At 71.4% G+C, this 21128-nt stretch overlaps 1 protein-coding gene across 5 annotated transcripts in view; it reads right to left on the reverse strand.

Annotated features, from left to right (window-relative positions):
* The window catches only part of SPEG (striated muscle enriched protein kinase), a 33948-nt gene extending 14329 nt beyond the window's left edge, over window positions 1–19619 (reverse strand). For 2 of the 5 annotated variants that reach the window (XM_084523769.1, XM_084523767.1), the window contains exons 1-11: window positions 18805–19619; window positions 9821–9860; window positions 8600–8634; window positions 8101–8190; window positions 7586–7964; window positions 5007–6487; window positions 4524–4667; window positions 3835–4017; window positions 1990–2201; window positions 1779–1867; window positions 1395–1576 (exon numbers count right to left, since the gene is read on the reverse strand). In XM_084523769.1, the coding sequence (XP_084379895.1) occupies window positions 1395–1576; window positions 1779–1867; window positions 1990–2201; window positions 3835–4017; window positions 4524–4667; window positions 5007–6487; window positions 7586–7964; window positions 8101–8190; window positions 8600–8634; window positions 9821–9860; window positions 18805–19234 (3265 nt within the window). In that variant the 5' untranslated portion in view covers window positions 19235–19619. Of the gene's footprint in view, window positions 1–1394; window positions 1577–1778; window positions 1868–1989; window positions 2202–3834; window positions 4018–4523; window positions 4668–5006; window positions 6488–7585; window positions 7965–8100; window positions 8191–8599; window positions 8635–9820; window positions 9861–12824; window positions 13108–18804 lie in introns of those variants that run through there. The other 3 variants (XM_084523770.1, XM_084523771.1, XM_084523768.1) reach the window with 3 other exon arrangements.
* Window positions 19620–21128: the final 1509 nt, after the last annotated feature.

Here is a 21128-nt window from a genome sequence, read left to right on the forward strand (position 1 = left end):
AGACGGACGGAGCGAGAGACAAGACAGCACCGTGTGGCCACCCTGGCCCGGCTGAGGGGGTGCCTGGCGCCACCCCGCCGTCCTCCCCCCGCTCCCCCCGGCCTCGGTGCCGCCTCCCCCGGCCACCCGACGCGCCCGCGCCCGCCGTCGAGGGCCCGCGCGTCCCCGCGGTGCGTCCAGGACGAGGCGGCGGATGGAGCAGAAGGTAATAACACAAGGTGAGGTCCACTGCCTAAGAGGTGTCCAACTAAGAGCCCCGCGGCCGCGGCTCTGAGAGATGCACCCCCTTATCGTACTCCCCCTGCGTACAGACAAAAACCGCAGTCAGCAAGCGGAAGGGTTAGTGCGGCGGGGACGGGGCCGGCGCGCACACGAGGGGCGTGCACGCGCGAGGGGTGTGAGCGCACGCCGGCACGCAGCACCGCGTGCCCCGGGGCACAGACGTGGGCCACGCTGAGCCCGGTGCCTGTCCGTCCGTCGGGCACGTGCCCGGCTCCCGCGGCCGCCCCCGCGCCGCTGCGCTGTGCCGGAGGCTGGAGCGGGGTCTGGCAGGACGCAAGCGGTGCAGCGAAGGCTGGGGCGGGGGGGGACAGCCCGGGGGGCTCAGGCAGCCGTCAGCAGGGAGGGCCGGGGGGAGCAGGGCACACAAAGCAAAGGGCAAGAGAAAGGAGGCAGCATCGCTCGTCCCCGCGGGCTCCTTCCTTCCTGGCACGTGGTCCCCAGCCACCCGCCCCGTCTGCGCGCGCGTTTCGGGGGACCTAGGGGGATGCTGAGCCCACAGCAGGGCTGGGGAGGCACAGCCCAGCCCCGGGCACCTGGGCTAATGTGGGACCTGCTCTGAGCTGGGAAGAAGCAGGGAGGAGACCTCTCCAAGCTGCCCACTGGCTGGGCACAGCTTGCAGGCAGGGAGGGAGGGAGCTGTGGGTGTGCTGGGGGGAGATGTCCCCTGCAGGACCACCGAGGGCATAAGCCCTCCCTGCGCAGCCAGAGCCAGCACCTGGCCCCAGGATAGGTGCCTGCGGGGTCAGGGGCACGTAGGGTGAAGCTGGGCTGGGGGAGCAGCAGGCTCTGGGTCAGGCTGGGGACCCCTGGCACAGCTGGGCAGCGGGACCCATGCTGTGGGGCCACACATCTGGCCAGGGCAGGGGGACAGCCTGGCTCCTGCTGCGGGGACGGCCTCTGCGGGCAGCACGGCCAAGCCACGGCTGCTCCGTGTCCCCTCCCTGCCTCCTTCTGCAGGGCCAGGCATGCAGGTCCACGGCCCTGCTGGGCCCTTCCTGCTCTGCGGCAGGAAGGGGTGAGAAGCAGCACCGCCGAGAAGGGGTCTGCAGCGGCCCCTTCCCCGCCCAGCTCATGCAGGGTGCCGGAGCCGGCCAGTCCCATGGGAGCTTTACCTCTGACCTCCAGCTTGGCCTCACACTGCTTGGTGCCGTACTCGTTGACAGCCTTGCAGGTGTAGAAGCCGGTGTCGGTGCGCTCGGCCGCCAGGATGTGCAGCGTGAAGAGCCCCCGCGCCCCCTCCGCCTCCTCCGCGTGGTGCCGCCGGCCGTACTTCACCGGCTGCCGGTTCCGCAGCCTGCCCGGGGACACGAGGGGAGCAGCACGGTCACGCCCGGCCCCGCAGCAAGCCCCCTCTCCTCTACCCCAACCCCTGCTCTGAAGCAGAGCTCTGCGCCTTGGTGCCGCTCCGAGCTGGCAGACCCCAAACGGGGAGGTCCCTCCCCGTGCCCGTCCCCTCCTTCCCTGCCCGGCTGCGACCCAGCGAGCACTGGACTCACCAGTAAATGATGGGCTTGGGCTCCCCGCGGACGCGGACGCTCATGCTGACATCCTGCCCCTCCAGCACCGACTGGTCCGACAGGGCCACCTGGGGAAGCAGGGGTCAGGGGGCAGCCGGCACCCGCCACCCCAGGGCCACGCGTCCCCCAAAACCAGGGCAGCCCCTCAGGGCTGCGGCCACGGGTCAGGGCTCCCCCTCCGCCAGCTCACCTCAAAGGTGGGCGCAGCCTTGAAGCTGCTCTCTGGGGAGCCGTGGGCAGCCCCGTGCTCCGCTCGAGGCTGCAGCTTCATGGCCGGTCGGTGCTGGGGCGTCCCGGCCTCGGGGAACTCCTCCAGCGGGCTCAGGTACTCCTCGTCCGACGTGATGGGGCTGGCCTGGCCCAGGGGGGGTGCCAGGTTCCCATGCCGCTCCACAGCGGGGGCTAGCGCAGGAGAGGCCGGGTAAGGAGCTGGCAGCAGCCAGAGCCGGGTGGGGGGCTCGGAGCCCCCTCCCCACCACCCTGCGCCCCCGGGGTGCCCGGGGACACCCACCCCACTGCGCATCCCACGGGGCAGAGGCACGGCGGCCGGCAGCGAAGGGGTGCCGGGCCATGCAGGGGGAGGGGGTGCGAAGCACACCACGGGGCCGATAAGGGGACGCGATATCCCGCAAGGCGACAGCAGGGCTCAAGTGGCTCTTACGCAGCAGGCCACGCTCCCATCCTTAAGCCGCCCGGATTCCCGGAATGGCTGCCCCTGCCCCGAGCCGGCGGAGGGCTGAAGGTGACATTGCAGCTGCGCTCCCCTCACAGCCCGGCCTGGGGGGCCCGCACCCGGCACCGCAGCGAGCCCCCGCGGGTGGCAGGGGGGCCCTGGGGCCACGGCACGGGGAGGAAAAGCGGGACGGGGGGCGAGATGCGCGCGGAGCCGGGTGCGAGCGGCCAGGGGTGAGCGTGCGGAGCCCTGCCCGAGGTGGGGGGGCTGGCCCCCCTCCAGCCCGGGTGCTCCATTCCTCCCCGTGCCCCCCCCAGCCAGCAGCGGATCCCCTTACGGCGCTGCCCAAGCGGGGAGGCGGGCGGGCTGCCCGACGCACGGGGAGGTCTCGCCCCCCCCCCGGCCCCCGCGGTGCCCCCGGGCAGCAGCAGGGCGGACAGCTGGGGGATGAGGGGGGGGCACCCCCCGGATCCCTCCCCGTCCCCCCCCAGGCGGCGCCGGGCGCCCCGCCGCCCCTCCGCCCGCAGCCCCCCGGTGCCCCCCGCACTCACCGGGGGATGGGGACGGAGGGGGGGCGACCCCGGCGACCCCCGCCCCGAGCCGGAGCGAAGCGCACCGCGGAACGGCCGCCGCCGTTGCCGGGACCGGGGCCGCTGCGGCGCCGGGCGCGCGTCCAGCCCGGAGCCGCTGCGCCCTCCCCGGCCCAGCGCCGCCCCGGGCCCGCTGCCGCCACCGCCCGGCCCCCGGGGCTGGGCCAGCAGCGCGGGGGAGGGCTCAGAGCCGGGCCGGGGGCTGCCGGCCCCTTCCCTCCCGGGGGCAGGGGCGCGAAGCCCCGGCGGCGGGCAGGGGGCTCCGGGGCGCAGGGCGCGGCACCGGGGCGCACGGGGCTCCGCCGGCCCCCGGGGCGGCTGGGGGGGCTCTGCGCGCTCCCCCCGGGGGAAATGGGGCGGGGAGAGCCCTGGGGATGCGTGGGAAGGGTGTCCGCGGATGGAGGGGTGCGGGGTGCGCCGGGCGTCCCCTGGGGTGGGAGGAAAGGGTGACCCCACAAATGGCAAGCTGGGGTGTCCCCGCAGCCGGGGCAGGCTTGTTGGGGCGGGCTGGGGGGCTGGGGGGCGTCCAGCCTCTGGGCCGCTCGCTGGGCGCCGAGGGATGCTCAGAGCCTGACCCTGCTCCCCCCACGGCAGGATCCCGGCAGCGCGTCAGCTGCTTTGGTTCAGACCGAGCCTTGTAGGGTAAGGAAGCCGGTTTCTTCCCAGCGACAGCAGCGGCCGAGCTGGCAGCCTGCCTGCCTGCCTGCCTGCCTGCCTGCCGCCGGCCCTCCCACCGTCCCCCGCCGCCTCCGGGCCGGCCGCCGGCACTCACCGGGCCGCACGCTGAGGATGGCACTGCAGCACGTGGCGCCCACCTCGTTGGCCGCCGTCACCGTGTAGAGCCCGGCGTCGGCCACCCGCGCGCTGCGCACCAGCAAGGTGTGACGCTCGCCCTCCGCCTTGATGGGCCGCGCCGTGCTGCTCCGCAGCGGCACCCCGTCCTTCCTCCAGGACACTGCGGGCACACACGGGGTCACTCCAGACCGTCCCAGGGCACAAGAGCCCCCCGCTGACCCCCTCGTCCCTGCCCAGCCTGGGGACCCCTTTGCCCCACGTCCCCAAGGCCTCTGGTGAGAGCGGAGCTGGCCCCTCTCTGGTTCCTGGCATCCTCCTGCCCTCCAGTGGAGGATGGAGGAGGGAACCAGAGCCACTTTGCTCATTCCCTGTCTCTGCTGGCTGTGCCGTGCCTGGTGCCTTCTCCCTCTCTCCCCACAGCCCAGCCCCATGCAGGGGGATCGCCCACCCCCTGCCCTCCACACCCCGCCCTGGCATGCGGTGCCCCAACCCTTTGTTTTTATGCCTGGGGATGCTCCCAAGGTGGGCACAGCATCCCCCTGAGGAGCACAGCCACAGCTCTGCCAGCCCCAAGCCACCCAGCTCGGGTGGCCCCAAGGGACAAGGACATGCCAGGGGGTGGCTGTGCCAGAGCCCGTCATGCTCCCAAGCCGCGGGGTCGCTCACCTTCTGGCTGGGGGTTGGCCGTGACGATGCACTTGAGCAGCACCTCCGCCCCCACGGCCACCGCCGTGTCCTGGATGGGGATCTCGAAGACAGGCGCTTCCAGGGGGTCCTCGCCCGCCGAGACGTAGGAGTCGTCGGAGGACTCTGCGCAGGGAGAGACGGCCCCGTGGCTGTGAGGGGGCGCAGCAGGCACGTCCCGTGCCACGCAGCCCTCTGCCCGTCCCCGGGGTGTGGGAGCAGGAGGGTTACAGAGCCCCCCCCCGGCACCTTCCCCTGCTGGGTAGGAGGGACAGAGGCATCAGCAAGCATCGCGACCCCAAGGCTCATTTTGTTGCCAGAGCCCCCAGCCCCCAGATCACGCTGCATCCCCTCATCCCATCTCGGTGCTCCCCAACCCCAGTGCCCCCCCAGGGGCAGGCTGGGGTCCCGCACCCCGCTCAGGGACATCGCTGTGCCCGCAGGAGGTGGCAAGCCGTGCCCTACCTAGCTCCGGAGAGGTGGGCCGGGCTCGGCGCCCCTTCCCCTTGCTCCTCGTGCTCCTGCCCTCCTGAGCCGCTGTCCGAACGCTCTCTTTCTTCTCCGTCACTTTCGTCTGCCTTCTCTCCGCCTCCCTGCCCGTGCCGTGCTGCCCTGCCCAGCTCCTCTCCAGCCGGGCCTCCTGCTCCATCCCCGGCTTCGCCCAGGGCAGGAACCGCACCTCCGTGGGCGCCTCCGGCCTCCGGTACAGCCCGTGGGGCACGGCCAGCCTGGCGGCCAGGCCCTCGCTCGCCGCCCCGGGGGCCCTGGCTGCACCGGGAGGGCCCCCGTCTGGGCACGGGGTCCCTTCGGCGGCCCCCCCTTGGGGCAGGGCTGTCCGCCCCTGCGGGGTGGCTTGTGCCAACGGCCACTGCTCCTTCTTCCTCACTTCCCCGACGCCTTCTTGCTGCGCACTCTTCCTCACCTCCTCCGCCACCGTGCCGCCCCGTGCTGGGGCTTTGCGCCCCCGCTGCCCTCCCGGCTCCGGCTCCCCGTTGGGCCCCACCAGCGCCACGCTGGAGAGGGCCAGGTGCTGGATGACGTGCGTGCTCTCCGCCGGCGCAGAAACCTTGGGCGGCTGCACCTTGCGCCCGCCGGTGCTCGGCAAGGAGGGGGTGCGGGGGGCGCGGGCGGCGGGGGGCTCGCTGGCCGGCTGGGGCGAGGGCGCCCGGGCTTTGCCCAGCTCCTGGGAGCGCCGCAGCTGCTGCTTGGACACCGTCCTCTTGATGCGGGTCAGCTCCTCTGAGAACTTGTGCTCGATGTCCTGCACGCGCCCGGCGAATTTGCCCCGCTCGTCGAAGGAGGCGGCTTTCTGCCGGAAGGCCAGGCGCCGGCTCGCCGCGCTGCTGCCCCCCGCCTCGTCCCGCCAGCCCCCCGGCGTGCCCGGCCGCCGCGCCTCCGAGCCGGGCTGGTCGAAGGAGCGGGTCTTGCGCAGGGGCAGCCAGGGCCGGGCGGGGAAGGGGCTGTCCGCCTGCTCCAGGCTCCTGCGGCGCTCCTCGAAGTACTGCAGCCGCTCCAAGATCCTGGAGCCCGCGCGCACCAGCTTGGGGGACGCCCGCACGGAGACGCGGCCGGACGCGTCGCTCATGGGCGTGGGGGGCCGGGAGTCCTGCGTGCTGCCCTGCGAGTACCCCGAGGATTTGGGCTTCTTGATCTTCTCCTCGTACTCCTCAGGGACGGTGTCCTGGTACTCGGTCGGCACCGAGGATTTCTTGCGGGGGGTGACGGGTGTGCAGGAGGGGACGCCGGGGCTGCGGGCGGCCGGCTGGGGGGCGGCTCCGGAGGGAGGCAGCGGGCACGCGCCGGGTCGAGGCGATGGTGAGCGGATGATGGGCGGCTTGGTGGTCAGCGGCAGGGCAGCGGGGGACCGCGGGGGCTCGGCGCCGGGCTTCGGAGAGACGGGGCCGCTGTGGGGGTCATCCCTCCGGTAGCCCCCCTGGGGGATGCTGCTGCAGGGGGAGAGGACAGGGGAGAGCGAGTCAGAGCCCGTCCTCGTCTCCGTGCTGCATCAGGGCTCCCAGCCCAGTCCACGGCACCCTGTGGGGCAGGTGGCCAGGGCAGCCCCAAAACCCTCGAGGGGCCATGGCAGGGGGATCCAGCCACCCTAAGACCCCCGGGAGCTGGCTGGCTGATGTCACCCAGCCTTGCCTTCATTGCTGGGGGTTCCCTTCCCCAGGGACACCCAAGTGGGACAGCGACACCTGGGACTGTGACGCCAGGACACCCAGCCAGCCCCCTTCCCAGGGCCGCCACGCAGACAGGACTGGGGCACAGGGCAGAGGGGTACGCCCCAGTTTGCCTGTGGTGTCCCAGCATTCTGGAACCACGCAGTGCACTCCCACTCTTCTGCAAGGCAGAGGGGTCCCCGAGGCCACGAGCCATCCCCTCGTGCACATGCTGCTGCGAGCACGTCCCCCCGACCCCCCGGAGACCCCCACCCGCCCCCACGGGCAGCGCAGCCGAGTGGCAGCGCCCCGCTCGGCGTGCATGGTGCAGAAATCAGAGGGTGGAGATGAGGGTCTGGTGGAACAAGCAGCCTCGAACACAAAGGGGAAGATGGAGGTCGAAGGAGAAGGCCTGCAGGGGGGGGGACCAAAGGCGGTGGGGAGGGACGGGGGCTCTGAGCATGTCAGCGGGCCCTGGGGAGGGAGCACGTCCCTCGTCCCTGCTGCCACCCGTGGGTGGTGGGGACGGGTTGCTGCAGGTGCCCCAGGCTGCTGTGCACCCCTGTATCCACGTGTAGAGCCCCCTGGCCAGGCAGGAGGAGGGTCCAGGTTGGAGGTGCAGCGGCACGGGCATTACCCCAAACCCATACTGGCCACGGCACAAGGTGTCCCCGCTCCCACCCCACAGAAAGCGTGCCCCGTATCCAACCCCAGGGCCTGTCCCCACCTCACCGGGGCCGGGCTGCCGACCGCTCAGAGCCTCCGTTCCTCATCCGGCCGTGGAGAAGGCAAAGGGAGCCCAGGCGGAGGGGAGGAGATGGCAGCGGGGAGGAGATGGCCCCAGCGCGATGTCCCCTCCGCGCACTTCCCCGGGCTACTTACACGTGGAGCGAGAGCGCCCGTCCTCGGTACAGGCTGAAGGCGCTGCCGTACGGGTCGCTGGCCACCGAGAGGCTATCCTCCGACCCCCAGCTTGTGCCCACCAGATTAGCCCGTGATGCCCGCACCAGCGGCTCCACGCCCAGGTGCCGGACCTCGGCGCCGCGCGGGGCCGGCGCGTTTGCTTGCCTTGGGGTTCCCTGCGGCTGCCAGGCACTGGGGCGCAGGTAGGGTCCCCGTGCGGGGAGGCTGGCATCCGGCTCCTTCTCCACCACGGTCTGCTGGCTGCCCGACCAGCTGGAGCGCTCCTCCGCCTGCGACAGGGCCAGCACCGAGGTCGGCGTCGTGTTCATGGAGGCGTCCACCAGGGTGTCGGAGCCACCTGGAAGGAGAGGGGTGAGCCGCCAACGGGTGGCCCCGGGGGTCCCGAGCAGCACCCTGCTGACCCTCACCGCATGGGGACCCCCAGGGCGGGGCTGGTCCGAGCCCCTGGTGCCACCCGTGTCCCCGCGGCTCACCCGTGGGGGTGCTGAAGGCCGTCTCATCCTGCAGCTCGCTGCGCTGCGTCACCTGGGGGTCGCTGGGCTCATCCTCGCCGGTCTCCGAGTCTGGGGAGGGAGAGCAGGGGGTGAGGGGACATGGGGACAGCAGGCCAGGCTGGCACTGCTCCTCGCAGAGCAGCGCCCGGGCAGCTCCAGGCAGCAGAAGGCTGAGGCGGTGGGAGAGGCATGACTGTGACACTGGGGACACGGAAGGGACAAGCTGCCAGCGGGGAAAGGCAGAACCAAGGCTGGAAAGTCCGGCGGGGCCAAGGGCAGGAGCAGCAGTAACTGGTCAGCCGTGGGGTGGAGGCAGGAGGGGAGGAGGTGCCGGGGTTGCAATGCGGGGGAAGGCGGCTGAAATTGGGGTGGCGGAGACGAGGAGGCGGCACAGGGGGACGGGGGGGGCATCGCGACAGGGAGGGGGCCCGGGGCCCGTTCTGGGAGCGGGGCTGGCAGCAGGCGGGCATCTTCCTACCGTAGCTTTGTTTCCTGCAGGAGCGGAAAACTTCGCTTCCATAGGGGCAGCAAGAGAGAGAGAGACATCAACACCCGGTTATCGGCCCGGCCTGCGGAGACGCGTGGGGCGCTGGGGAGGGCCTTGTCCCCAGCACGTCCCCGCGCTGCCGCGGGGCACTGACCTGCCAGGGCAGCAGCCGGGTGGCCGTACGGCTCGGGGAGCCTGGCACCGTGTGCTGGCCTCGGGGGCCAGGGCTGGGGCTGGGCGTTTGCCCCACCCAGGACCCACGCTGGGCACCCCACGCCCTGCCCTTCGCTATGGCAGGGGGCAGGCACCCACGGGGCATGGAGACAGGTCTGGCACCCCCAGCCTTCCCCACCACGCCTGCTGTATGCCCACAGCCACCACACGCCTCTCCTAAACCACACATGGCCTCCCCTTCCTTCTATGCAGCATCCCCCCTGCGGAGCACATGGCATCACCCCTCCCCACCCCTCGGTCACATCCTGCCCGCACTGCAGCCAGCTCCTGCCCCTGCTGCTCCTGCTGCCCCTGGCTGGCTTTGTGCTGCAGCGCCTGCACCTCCCGTGCTCTGCAGGGCACCGCAGCCCGGGGCCCTGCTGGGCACTCCTGGAGGTGCTGGTGCACATGGCCGTGTGTGTCCAGGGGTGCATGCACTGCATCAGGAGCTGGTGTGCAAACGCATGTGCACATCCATCCCTGAGGCAGAAAGTGCTGCGAGGCGTTGCCATGCCCTGCAGTGTGGCTCTGGCATCGCTGCTCTCAGGTTCAGGCTGTGTGCTGCTGTGTGCCCCAGGGCATCAGTGGCAGCCCCCAGAGGCAGGAGGAGGCCGTGCTACCTCAGAGCCACCGCCACGTCCCATCCCAGGAGCGGAGGGTTGGTGTTTCCTCCATGCCACGTCCCCTGCCCCGCAGCACGTGGAGGGGACAGGAGGGCGCAGCTCCCCCCTGCCCTGCCACAGCTCTCAGCGTGGGGGCCCACGCTGCTCTCCCCGCCTGCAGCCCAGCACACCCCCAGCTGCCCCGGCACTGCCACTGCAGCAGGCTGCCTGCCACCAGCTCGCATCCCCAGCATGTGTCCGGACACCAGCAGGCTGACGGGGGGACACCAGGAGCCCCCAGCCCCATTTCGGGGGCCGTGCCCTGCCCCGCACAGCCCCTGCTTGCCGCCCCCTCCCCGGCAGGGCGGCGGGGCCAGCTCCTGGTAACTCAACGCACCATGCGTGAAGCGCCCGAAGCGCCGCGAGTGGCCGGTCTTCTGCAAAGGAAAAGAGAAGAGAGCGTTACCCACGGCGTGGCGCAGCCCCCCGCGCACGCCCGCGGGCACACGCGGCACCGCTCGCACGCTGCACGCCGCACGCCCCCGGGCTACCTGCAGCGCACGCCCCCGGGCGCACACCCCCCGCACGCAGCCCTGCACGGGTGTAGGTGGGCACGTGCGGCGCATGCCCGGCTGTGCACACAGCCACACACACACACACACCCCACGGTGCTGCTCCCCTCCTGGCACACACCTGGGCACCCTCAGGACACACACACAGCCCCTGACACGGCCCTGCTGCCCACCCGAAGCCCACCCTATAGGCTGTCCTGTGCTCCCACGGGTGCCCGGCAGCCCCCACACGCTGCCCATGCCCAGGGGTGACAGCGTGCCCCGGGTGCCCAAACACCCCGCAGCCCCTTCGAAGCCACCGCCTGCGCCAGCGCGGGGCCCGAGCCAGCCAAGCACCTTCCAGGCGCTGGCCCAGACTCAGCCCCGGGCATGGGCCCAGCACAGGGACAGCGTCCCCAGCCTGGCGGTGGCCGTGCCAGCCGTGAGAGGCCGCCTGGCACAAGTGGCACGGGACGGCCAGCCCGCGAGGGGCAGAGGCGTGGGAGCCACGCTCGCCCGCGCTGTCTGGGCAGGAGGGATGGGAGCGCAGGGCAGAAGTGCCAGCAGCTCCCTGCCAGCTCCCTGCCAGCTCCCTGCCCTCCTCTGCACCATGGCTCGGGGCTGGCCACACGCTGCCAAGGGAGAGACCAGCCCAGGCCACCCTCTGCCGTGCCCGGCGAGCTTGCAGCAGGCAGGGCAGGGGATGTGCAGACGGGCAGGACTGGGCTGCCAGCAGCAGTCTGGGCAGGGGGGTCCCCCTGGGACACTAACACCCCGTGCCCTTGTTTCCCTGCCTGGAGCTCTGCGAGGCTCTCCTGCCTCTCCACAGCTCGCAAGCAAGCTCACAAACAGCCAGCCCCAGGGACAGACAGACATCCCCAGGGACAGCCAGCCCCAGGGACAGACGCCCCCGGGGACAGGCAGCCAGACACGGCCAGCAGTCAGTTGTCCTTGCAAGGGCAGCAGGCTCGTTTTGCAAGCCCCGGGGCTGCTGCCACTGCATCGGCAGCCCCTGGTGGTGGGCAGCCCAAGGGGTCTCCCCCGGCCCCCTCCCTGCCTGCGGCGCTGGCCGGAGGGCAGCGGCTGCACGAGACACATTTGTATTCAGGCTGAGCCAGGCTTCACCTCCCCTCCTCGGCTGACTGTGCCGGTGCTGGCTGGCAGCCCGTCCTCCAGGCCAGGGAAAGATAGATGAGTGATTAACTGCACCATCGGCGGATAATTCCCCCATTAAAAAATGAAAATGCAATTGAGTGCCATTATCGGGTGCTCTCCTGGCTTCCCCAGGGACTGGCGCCACCGGCTCCCCAACGGGTCTGGTGGCTGCACCCAGCGGGGCCGGGCTGGGCTCCCCACCCCAGGGCTGTGGGGTGCCCCCCGCCGCCCTGCAACAGGTCCCCCCCTACCCGGAGCCCCCCTGGGTGCAGCAGCCCCGCGTGGCTCAGCAGGGAGCAGCACCCAGCCCCGCTCCGGGTGACGCGGGGTCACCTCCCTGCTGCTTTCGAGGAGGGGAGCAGCCCCGGGAAGGAGGTGGAAAGGGGGCAGGAGCAGCTCGGGACAAACCCCACGGGGCCAGGATCTGGGCGAATGGGCCAGCGGTGAGCGGGGGCTGTGCGCCCTGCCGGAGATTTTCATTTGCAGCCTGCACAAAGGGGTGGGGGAGCCCCCCCAGAGCCTGCTCTGTGCCCACGGAGAGGGGGAAAGGAGCCAGCAGGATCAGCAGCTGGCTGCAGCCCTGCCCTGCTGTGCAGTGGGGTGAGACCTGGCCCTGCCTCGCTTCTCCCCACATCCTGCACAGACCCCCCCTGCCCACACGGGGGGCCTGGCGGGGGGGCTTCTCCATCCCTAGCTATGGCTATGGGGTTATGGGGACTGGAGGGGGAGAAGGGGCACTTGGGGCCACGGAGCACGGCCCTTGGAGCCTGCCAGAGCTGGGCACGTGGAGCCCAGCACCATGCGGTGCTGGTGCCACCGGCTGTGGGACAGACAGGGCAGGGGCAGGGACAGGCAGCGGGTGGCCCTCCTGGTGTCCCCAGCGCACAGCCAGTGCAGCAGGACCCTGCCCTGCCATGCAGGTGGCCCTGGGCTCGCTGCCCTCTAGGGCAGACGGGGCAGCCAGGTGGTGCCCCAGGGGGAAGGATGCCCCCTTTTGGGCAGGGCTGCCACCTCCCCACTGCAGCACGGGGCATCCACGTCCCCAAACACATCCTGCACCCCTCGGAGGGGGCTGCGGTGACATCCCCTCTCCGGCCCCTGCGGGGACACCGGGCGGGGTGACAGCAGGGTGGCTGCGTGCCCCACGCCGGGTGGATGAGCGGGGTGGTCCGGCGTGCCCCACGGGGGGCTCCCTGGAAGGATGCCCCCCATCCTCTCCCCCCGCCGAGGCCGAGTGACGTCCTTGCTCCTTGCTCAGCGGCGGAGCGTGCGGCGAGGCCGCGGAGGAGCTCTGCCTGTGCCAGGCATGCTCCTGACGCGGAGGGGATGACGCATGCAAAGCCTCGGCTCCAGCTCCGTGACCACCGGCGGCGGGGCCGGGGGGGGCACCGAGCCGCCTCCGTTGGCTCCGGAGGGCGCGGAGGGGAGCGGCCGCCCGGGGGGGACCCCACCTCGGGGGGGCACGGCCGCCAAGCCGGGCCCAGGGCCGTGCCCGGAGCGGTGCCGAGCACCTGCCCTCCGCTCCTCCCGGCCGCCGCCGGCGTGGCCCCGTTCTCCGGCGGCTCTGCAGGCGGGGCGGGGGCCGGCGAAGCCCCGGGGGCCGGGGACCCCCCGTGCGCCGGGCGCGCTCCCTCTCCCCGCCGGCGCCGCCTCCTCCTGCGGGCGCCCGGCGGCGCGGCAGCCCGGAGCCCTTACCTGGAAGCGCTTCTTCACCCAGATCTTCTTCATGCTTCTGCAGAGCCCCGGCGGCCCGGCCCCGGCGGCTCAGGCCCGGCAGGACGCCCGCCCGCTGCCGGCGGGGGGCCGGGGCTCAGCGCGGCGCGGGGCCGGGGCCCCTCCGAGCATCCTCCCCGGCGGCAGCCGGGCACGGCCGAGGGAGAGGAAGGGGCTCGCCAGGTCGGGCTCTCGGGAGGGCTGGGGCTGTGAGCATGAAGCATCACTCGAGCGCTCCTCCCTCCATCCTTCCCCCGCCTGCCTCCGCCTCCGCCTCCCCGCCAGCCCTGGCACGCAGCGGCATGGCGGGGGCCGGGCGGGGCGCAGGTGGCGGGGGGCGAGGGGCACACGCGTCCCGCGCCCCCCTCCCGGCCCCCGCTGAGCCCCCTGCCCTGCTCCGTGCCCTGCCGTGCCGCTGCGCCCTGCCCCACCGCCCGGGGCACGGGCTCCCTCCCTGCCCTCCTGCGCCCAGCACCCTGGGGCGCAGCCCACGCCGGGGCTCCCACGCGCACCCCAAGGCAGATAATGTCCACGCACCGTCCCCAGTGTGCCCGCAGACAGGCCAGCTCTGGTGCCCAGCCCAGACCCGCTCAGCACCCCCCAAGCCCTCCACCCACGGGGGACAGCACCAGGCCCCTCTCCACGCTGTGGGTTTGGGTCCCGGCACTGCTGAGTGTCCCCAGGGTGCCCACACCACCCCTGCGCGCCCTCCCCAGCCCTGCCCGCCAGGTTCCCGCAGAGGCTGCCAAATTCCCAGCCCAGCAGCCGGCCACGCTGCTTCCTCCCACCGCGGGACCCCCGTGGGGACACGGCTGGAGCCTCCCTGTCCCCGTGCTGCTCACCTGTCCCCCGGGGAGGAGCCCCCCCGTGCCGCGCTGCAGGCGGGCATCACGCACACTGGGGCGCACGGCAGCTCTCCTCCCAGCCCCTGCCTCCCAACGTGAAGCTTTTCATGGCTTCATAATAACTTGCAAATTAGCCAGCACAAAGGGAGCTGTTTATACAACATTTCTGACAGCCCCACGATCCCAGTGATGCTGCGGGGTTTCCACGGAGACCCCGCACGTCAGGCGAGTCACGCGAACGCCAGAGCTGGCACAAAGGGAACCTCCTGCCAGAGCCGGGGGACGCTGCTGTCCCCCGCAGCCTGGCACCCCTGAGCTGGAGCCCCCGGGTACGGGGGCTGGCCGCACATCTGGATGCCACCCTGCTGCCGCACAGCCCCCCAGCACCTGCTGCCCCATCGGTTCCCCGGGCACCCAGCCCTTCCTGCCGCTGAGGATCTGCTGCCTGGCCATCCCCAAGGAATGGAGCCCCTGGGAGAAGCTGAGTCCCCAAAATCCCCTTTCCAGAGGCAGCTGCAAACCCCACTCCTTGCTGGGTCTCCCCTGCACTCCCCAGCACGGATCCTGTCCCCACCACACGCTGCATCACCGACCGGCCACCGGCTGTGGCCACCAGCCCCATGGCCTCGGTGGCACTGGGTGCTTGAGTAATTGGTGGCTGTGGGTGCACGCAGCTGGCTGGGATGCGAGGAGGGGGTGAGATTTATTTTTTTCCCAGGGGGAAATAGTCACAGCAGGCTTCTGCACGGGGCTGCTCATGGGCTGTGAGAGGGGAATCCTGCAGGCTGGGGCCAGCATGGGATGCAAAGGCGTTGCACAGGTAAGATCTCCATGGGGACAGACCTTTGGGAACAGGTGTCACCACGCCTGGTACGAGCAGTGCCCATGTTCCCAGCAGCAGGCAGCAGGTCCTGAGTGTGCCACACACTCCCCCATGCTACAACCTGTCACCATCGTCCCCCTGCCCTTGTCACAGGGCAGGACAGCTCGCAGCACCAGAGACCACTGCTCTGCTGGCTGTCCCCTCGCCATGGAGCACGGCATGGCACAGCCTGGCTGCGGGGACAGGCAGGGACACCCCAGCTCCCCAGCATCACCTCCCCTCGCTGCCACTAGAAGGATGCCGAGCGCACGGTGCCCGCTGCAGGCAGAGGACACGGGGACGCAGGACAGCAATGTGACCTTGGCTGCGGGTGCTGGGAATGGGGTGGGATGGGAGGGGACATCTCCTCCCCGCCCTGCCGGCACCCCGTGGCCGGGGGACAGGGCGCAGAGGGCACAGGGGGCAGCGGACACGGTGCCGGAGGAGCAAGGGCTGTGGGGCAGGAGGAGCAAAGCCGTCCCCAGTGCCACCAGCGCAGGGAGCAGTGGGAGCTGGGGGGCAGCCCCAGGAGGAGGAAGGGGCCGCGGTCCCACACGCAGCCCCGAGCGGCGGTGCTATATTTACTGCATGCGGGCCCGGGTCTCGGCCTCTCGCGTGTAACACAAGCCCTGCAGCCCGCGAGAATCCGAGGGGACGGCACATTCCTCAGCAAAAATAACCCCCCGGCAGCGGGAGAGAGGGCAGGGGTGGAGGTGACTGACTGGACAGCTGCACACGCTGCTCCCCTGCCCGGTCCCCACAGCCCCAGGAGGGGACCCGGCCCCGGGGGGCACCGTGCGAGCCCCTTGCCCAGGTGGCTGCAGGCAGAGCCACCTCGGGGAGGTCCCCGAGGCCCCGTTCCCCCTGCACGGCCCAGCCTGGGGACCTGTCCCTGAAACCGAGGTGGCACCAGCTGTGCCAGGCTCAGGTGGGACGTGGCAGCCCCTGCAGACATGGTGCACACCCCACAGTGGGGCCAGGGTGGGCACGGAGGGGAGATGGGGCAGAGCTCCGAGGGGAAAGTGAGGCAGCCCCGGAGAGAGCCATGGGAAGGAGGTGAAGGCAGAGGGAGGCGTTGGGCTGCGTGCGGCCCCAAAACGCTCTGCAGGGCTGGCAGGGGCTCCGGAGGGAAGGGGCACCTGGCACGAGGCGCAGACACAGCTCTGCGAAGTAAGGGCCTAAAATTAGGCACCGAGATAAACGGCCAGAGGTGCCGAGCCACCGGGGACACTGTCAGCATGGCCGTCCCCACCGGGCTCCCACCACCGCACAACGCCAACCGCAGAGGCCCCACTGCTGGGGAAAAAAACAGAAGGCTGGGGGGGCACTGGGGGGCTGGGACTGCAGCCATGGAGCTGCACGGGCTGTGCCGAAACGCACGGAGCCCCCAGGGCGTCCCCCACGCTGCAGGAAGGCTTCACCCTCAGCACCGACAGAGGGAAGGGGCCGTGCGGGGCCACCGCACACGGACAGCCCTGTGTGCCTCCCCTGCCCCTGCCCCTGCGCCCAGCCTCTCTGCTCCCCGAGGAGGAAAGGTTACAGGGCGCCTTGATTGCTGAGTGCAGGTGGAGGCGAGCGGAGAGACCCTGCGCTGCAGCCGGGACGGGCAAAGCCAACCTTGAAATAAGACGCAGCCCCAGCGCTGGCACGGCGAGGGGGGGCTCGGCTCTTGAAAAGGAGATTAGCTGGAGTTTTTGAGAGGTGATTTAATCCGGCTTACGGGGAAAAATTCAGGAAATGCAGCCGGGAAGTGATACAGGCATTAGTATCGCTAATCACTAGGGCCTGGGAATGATGGAACTACGGTGGGGACCTGGGAAGGATCTGGGGTCTGCAGACCCGTGAGACCCCAGAGCAGCCTGGTGTTGGTGCCAGTGGGAGAGGGGACACCCCACCCCACACCACCCCACCTGCACCCACAGGGCCAGAAAAAGGGAGAACCTGCACTGGTGGTGCAGGGGCAAAAAGGTGGGACACAGGGGGGGCAGCCCACCCCGGGGACCCCTCCTGGCCAGCCCCACGCGTGTGCTCCCTGATCCCCACGCCAGGCACTGACACACACAGGGAGAAAAGCAGGAGAAAATCATTAGTGGGGTGGAGCGACAGATTCAGGGCAAGGGATTAGAAGAGCTAAATCGGGCTCGTGCGAGCAAGGGGGAATGCAGAGCCGCTGCAGGAGGACCTGCCGGGGCTGAGCGCGGAGCCGGGCAGCACAGAGCCCCCCCACCCCTCCAGCCGTGACCTGAGCCACCTTGGGAGAGCCAGCGTCAGCCCCACGGAGAGCTGCAGCTCAGGGGGAGGAGGAGGAGGCGGAGGACAGGGCTCTGCACCCACCGGAGACCTCTGCACCCTCCAGACACCGGGGACAGGGCCCCCGAGCCCAGAGCAGCACCCCGTCCTGCTGGGGCACCTTGCACCCGTCTGGCCATAGCCTGACCCACAGAGCACCCAGGGAACAAGGACAGGGTGTCCCTGCCCGGCCCTGCCACCAGTGGGACACCCACGGCCCCTGGAGAGCCGGGTCCCCACGAGGGGAGCCCCCCGAGCAGCCGGAGCCTCGGTGCTGGGTGCCGGCGAGCCCAGGCGCCGGGGCCTGGCAGGGTGTCAGGGCAGGGGCTGCAGGGCCATGGCACGGCTCCTCCATTTCACAGGACGCCCCGTCTCACCGCACAGCTCCCGGCACGGACAAAATGGACTCAGGGGAACAGCACGCCGAGCGCCAGGGCCTGGCCTGCTGCCTCCTGGGGGTGCTGCGCCTGCAGACCCCCACCAAACCCCCTCAGCACGGCCTCCCCAGCACGGGTCCCTCTGCACCTGGGCATTGAACTCCGTCCCACTCCCTCCTGAAGCCTCCCCAGCAAAGGGCTGGGGATGTGGCACTCACGGCACAGAGAGCGCAGTGCCCTGGGGCAGGGCTCAGCCACCTCTCTGCCCCCGGGGTGGCTTTTTGGAGGCTGCTTGCTCCAGGCAGAGCATGCCCGCAGCCCCAGCGCTGGCTCGGAGAAGCGCCTGGGGCAGGGTGACATTAACCCAGCTCGCAGCCCCGGCTGCTCCAGAAACGTGGCCACCAGGGCCGGAGGCTGGGAATCGGGAGCAGGGAGGAGTGCGTCAGCACAATGGGAACGGGCACCGGGGGAATCAGGCGGTGCCCAAGGCAGAGGCAGGGCTCGGGCTGGTGGCACCAGGCAGAGACACGCTGCTTGTCAGAGCACGAGAGCAGGGTGAAGCTCACGGTGCAGAGAGCCTCGGGCACCCCCCCCACACAGCACTGTGCTCCGTGTCCCCCAGCACCACCATCCCCAAAGCGGTGCAGCGTGCAGTGACCCCACAGCTCCCCGCTGCAGGGCAGGGCCGTGCCTGTGCACCTCTGTGCCCACAGCAGGCTCCGCGGCAGCAGGAACGCCTTCCTCTGTCCTGCAGGGATGCTCCCCGTGGCAAAACCCCGGCACCCTCCTCGCCCACAGCCCCAAGGCTCACACAGCCGCCCTCTCACAGCAGGGGACAGTGGCACGTGGGGACAGTGCCATCGCAGTCCCCACGCCAGTGCACGTCTCAGGGCAGCACCACCATGTGCTCCCCAACAGCGCTGCCTCCCCACACCCCAGGGATGTGGCACCTGTCCCCAGGCAGCAGGGGCTGCATCTACGAGCACAGGGTAGCCATGGGGCCCTGAAAACTCATCAATGACTGGCTCCTCCCACTGCTAATTAACCACCAGGCCCCGCCCACTGCACAGCACAGGCTCCTCCCCCCTTCTTCAGCCCCCTCCCCCAGCTCCCCACACCTCGTGTCCCAGTCCCCCCAGTTCCCCCAGTGACACCACGGCCACCTGTGCCCACGGGGGTGGCTCGGGTGGGTGGCAGGGCCACGGAAGGTGGCACCGCCGGTGCCGTGCGCCCACACCGGGGGGTCTCTGTCTCTCTGTCTCTCTGTCTCTCTGTCTCTCTCTCCTGCTGCCCCACGCAGGCCCACCACCACGTGCCCATGCCACCTGCATGCCCGGCGCTGGCACCCTGCCTGTCCTGGCAGCGGGTGCTGCAGCCACATGCTCGCTCCCAGGCCACCAAGCTGCCCCGCTGCCACCGGCACCGCCACCCCAGCCTGTGGTGGGGCAGGCACGGCGGAGCCCAGCCCCGGCTGGCTCCCGGGCATGCAGCACGGGGGATCTGCAAAGCACAGCCACCACACTCGGCACGGGGCAGCCGGTGTCCGCGGGGAAGCCGGAGCAGCGATGCCGGGGCGGCGCAGCCCTTACCTTCCATGTCAATGATGGCCAGCACGGCGCTGGTCATGGCCTCTCCCCGCTCGTTCTCGGCGATGCACGTGTAGACGCCGGCGTCCTCCTTCTTGCTGTCGCGGATCCACAGCGTGCCGTACTCCTCCTCGCGCGGGGCGAGCTGCTCCTCGTTCCTGTACCAGCGCAGGCTGGGCCGGGGGTTCCCCACCGCCACCACCCGCAGCCGGATGTCACAGCCCGTGCCGATGGCCGCGTTCTTCAGCTTCCGCACGAAGGCCGGCGCTGCCAGGCGAGCGGGGCCCCCCTCGGCCGCCCCCTGCTCCGCCGTGACCTTGGCTCTCTTCGGGGGGATGCCGGGGCTCGGCGGGGCCGCCCCTGCTCTCCCCATCGGCCGCCCGGGCTCCCCGCCGGCCCCGCTCGTGCCGCCGCGTGCCCGCGCCCGGTGCATGGCGCACGGCTCCCCGGTGCGCTCTGGCAGCCCCGCGGCCCCGACCCCACAGCCCCGCGCCCCTCTCCTCTTCTCGGGCCGCTGGGTGCCTGCCAAGGGGTGCCGGCGGTGAGGCGGCTCCCCGCTCCAGGTGCCGTCCGCTTCGGTGCCTCCCCCCGGCCGGCCGCAGCCCCGAAGGTCGCAGCGCCGTGGGCAAGCTGGGGGCTATTTTTAGGCCGGGGGCTCAGGTTGCTGCTCGCTGCGTCGCCGGTCACCGAGCGCCCTGGGTGGTGCCGCACCCCCGCCCCATGCTCCGCCGCGACCCCGGCCCTCCCCGCGCCTCGGCACCTGCTCCGCCGCCTGCCCCGGTGTGGGTCCCGCGGGTGCCGGCGCTGCCCCGGTGCTGGGGCCGTGGCGTCCCCCCCTCGCCCGTCCCGCGCGGCCCCCGCAGAGCTGCGCTCCCTCTGCCCCCTCTCCTCAAGTGGCAGCTGCCTCTGATATGTCACATTCCTTGGCCGGGCTCCCCCTCTCCGCGCCCGCCGCGCCGGCCCTGCCGCACAGCTCCACTTGCAAAGATAGAAAGGGGCCAGCGCCTTGCCATATTAGCAGCGGGGCCGGGGGGGAGGGCAGCAGCCTTCCCCATCGCCGGCTGTGTCACCGGATCAGGACAGAGAGACCCTGGTGGCATGCGGAGGGAAAGGACACCCTAATGCTTCCTGCAACGCGAGACCCCGCGCGGGAGCCGGGGGCCGGCTGGCGGTGAGGCCGGGCAGGATCCGGCCCCGCAGGGCTCTTGAGGGGGCCGTGGGCACGGGGAGCAAAAAGATGCTGGCTGGGGGTCCCCATATCCCTCCTGGCCCCAAACCAGCCCTGTGCATGCAGCAAAACCCCTTTTCTCTGTGCCCTGCCTCTCTGCCCCGGCTTGCAGCAGGCAGGGCGTGTCAGGAGCAGCAGCACCCCACTGTCAGGATTTTGGGGTGCCCCCGGGGATCCCAAAAGCTGGGTTCCCTACAGCCAGCAGCCCCGCGTGGCGCCTCGCTACCCCCAGGCAAGGCAGGGCTTCCCTGGCTGGTGGATTTATGGCACCAACCTCGTCACCTGGCCCCAGCCACCCTCGCCAGGGGCTGTAAATCTGGGCGAGCGGACGGGAGCAGCGCGGCACAGCGCTTCCCCTGGCTGGCTGCGCCACAGCCCGCGGCCACCAGCCCAAGGGCACTGTCATTAGTGGCACAGCCCCAGGGCTGGCGTGCAGAGTGCCAGGGGGGCTGGCGGGCAGCCGGGATGCCCCGGGACGTGCTGGGGTGGGGGTCCCTGCTACCCACATCCAGGCTTCCAGGGGGCTGGATGAGCCGGAGAGCCTTGGGGCACCTCTTGGAGAGCCTTGGGGCACTGCCGGCCGGGCAGGGACGGGGCTGCCTGGTGTCATCCCTCCCCGGGACAGTGCCCGATGCCACAGGGCCACCTGCTGGATGCAGCCCTTGAGGTCCGACCCCCTCCAGCCCTCGCTGGCCCCGCAGCCAAATCTGGGGATCCCCACGCTGGCACCAGGCCGTGGGGCTGTGCTGCCTTGCTGGTGGCAGCCCCGTCCCCGCTGCTGGCGGCAGCACCCCACAGCTGGCTGGTCCCCACGGGGACCCCAGAGCCCCCGAGAACCTGTGCAGGGCTCAGCACCCTCGGGACAACCCCAGGAGTGGGGCTGGGGACCCCACAACCACAGCCAGCAAGATGTTTTGGGGTGCCTGCAGTGTGAGCAACCCGTTTTTTTGGGGAGATCCTGGATGATGGCACAGGGGGACGTGTGAGGCCGGCCCTCGCCCCTTCTGCTCCAGCATGGGGGGCCCGGCGATGCCCCCCGGGTGCCGCCACCCCCCCACCCGCCCGTCCAACCCCCCAGAGCAGCACTCGGAGGCCGGGC

The sequence above is a fragment of the Aythya ferina genome, assembly GCF_964211825.1.
Source record: "Aythya ferina genome assembly, chromosome: 6".
Lineage (NCBI taxonomy): Eukaryota > Metazoa > Chordata > Aves > Anseriformes > Anatidae > Aythya > Aythya ferina.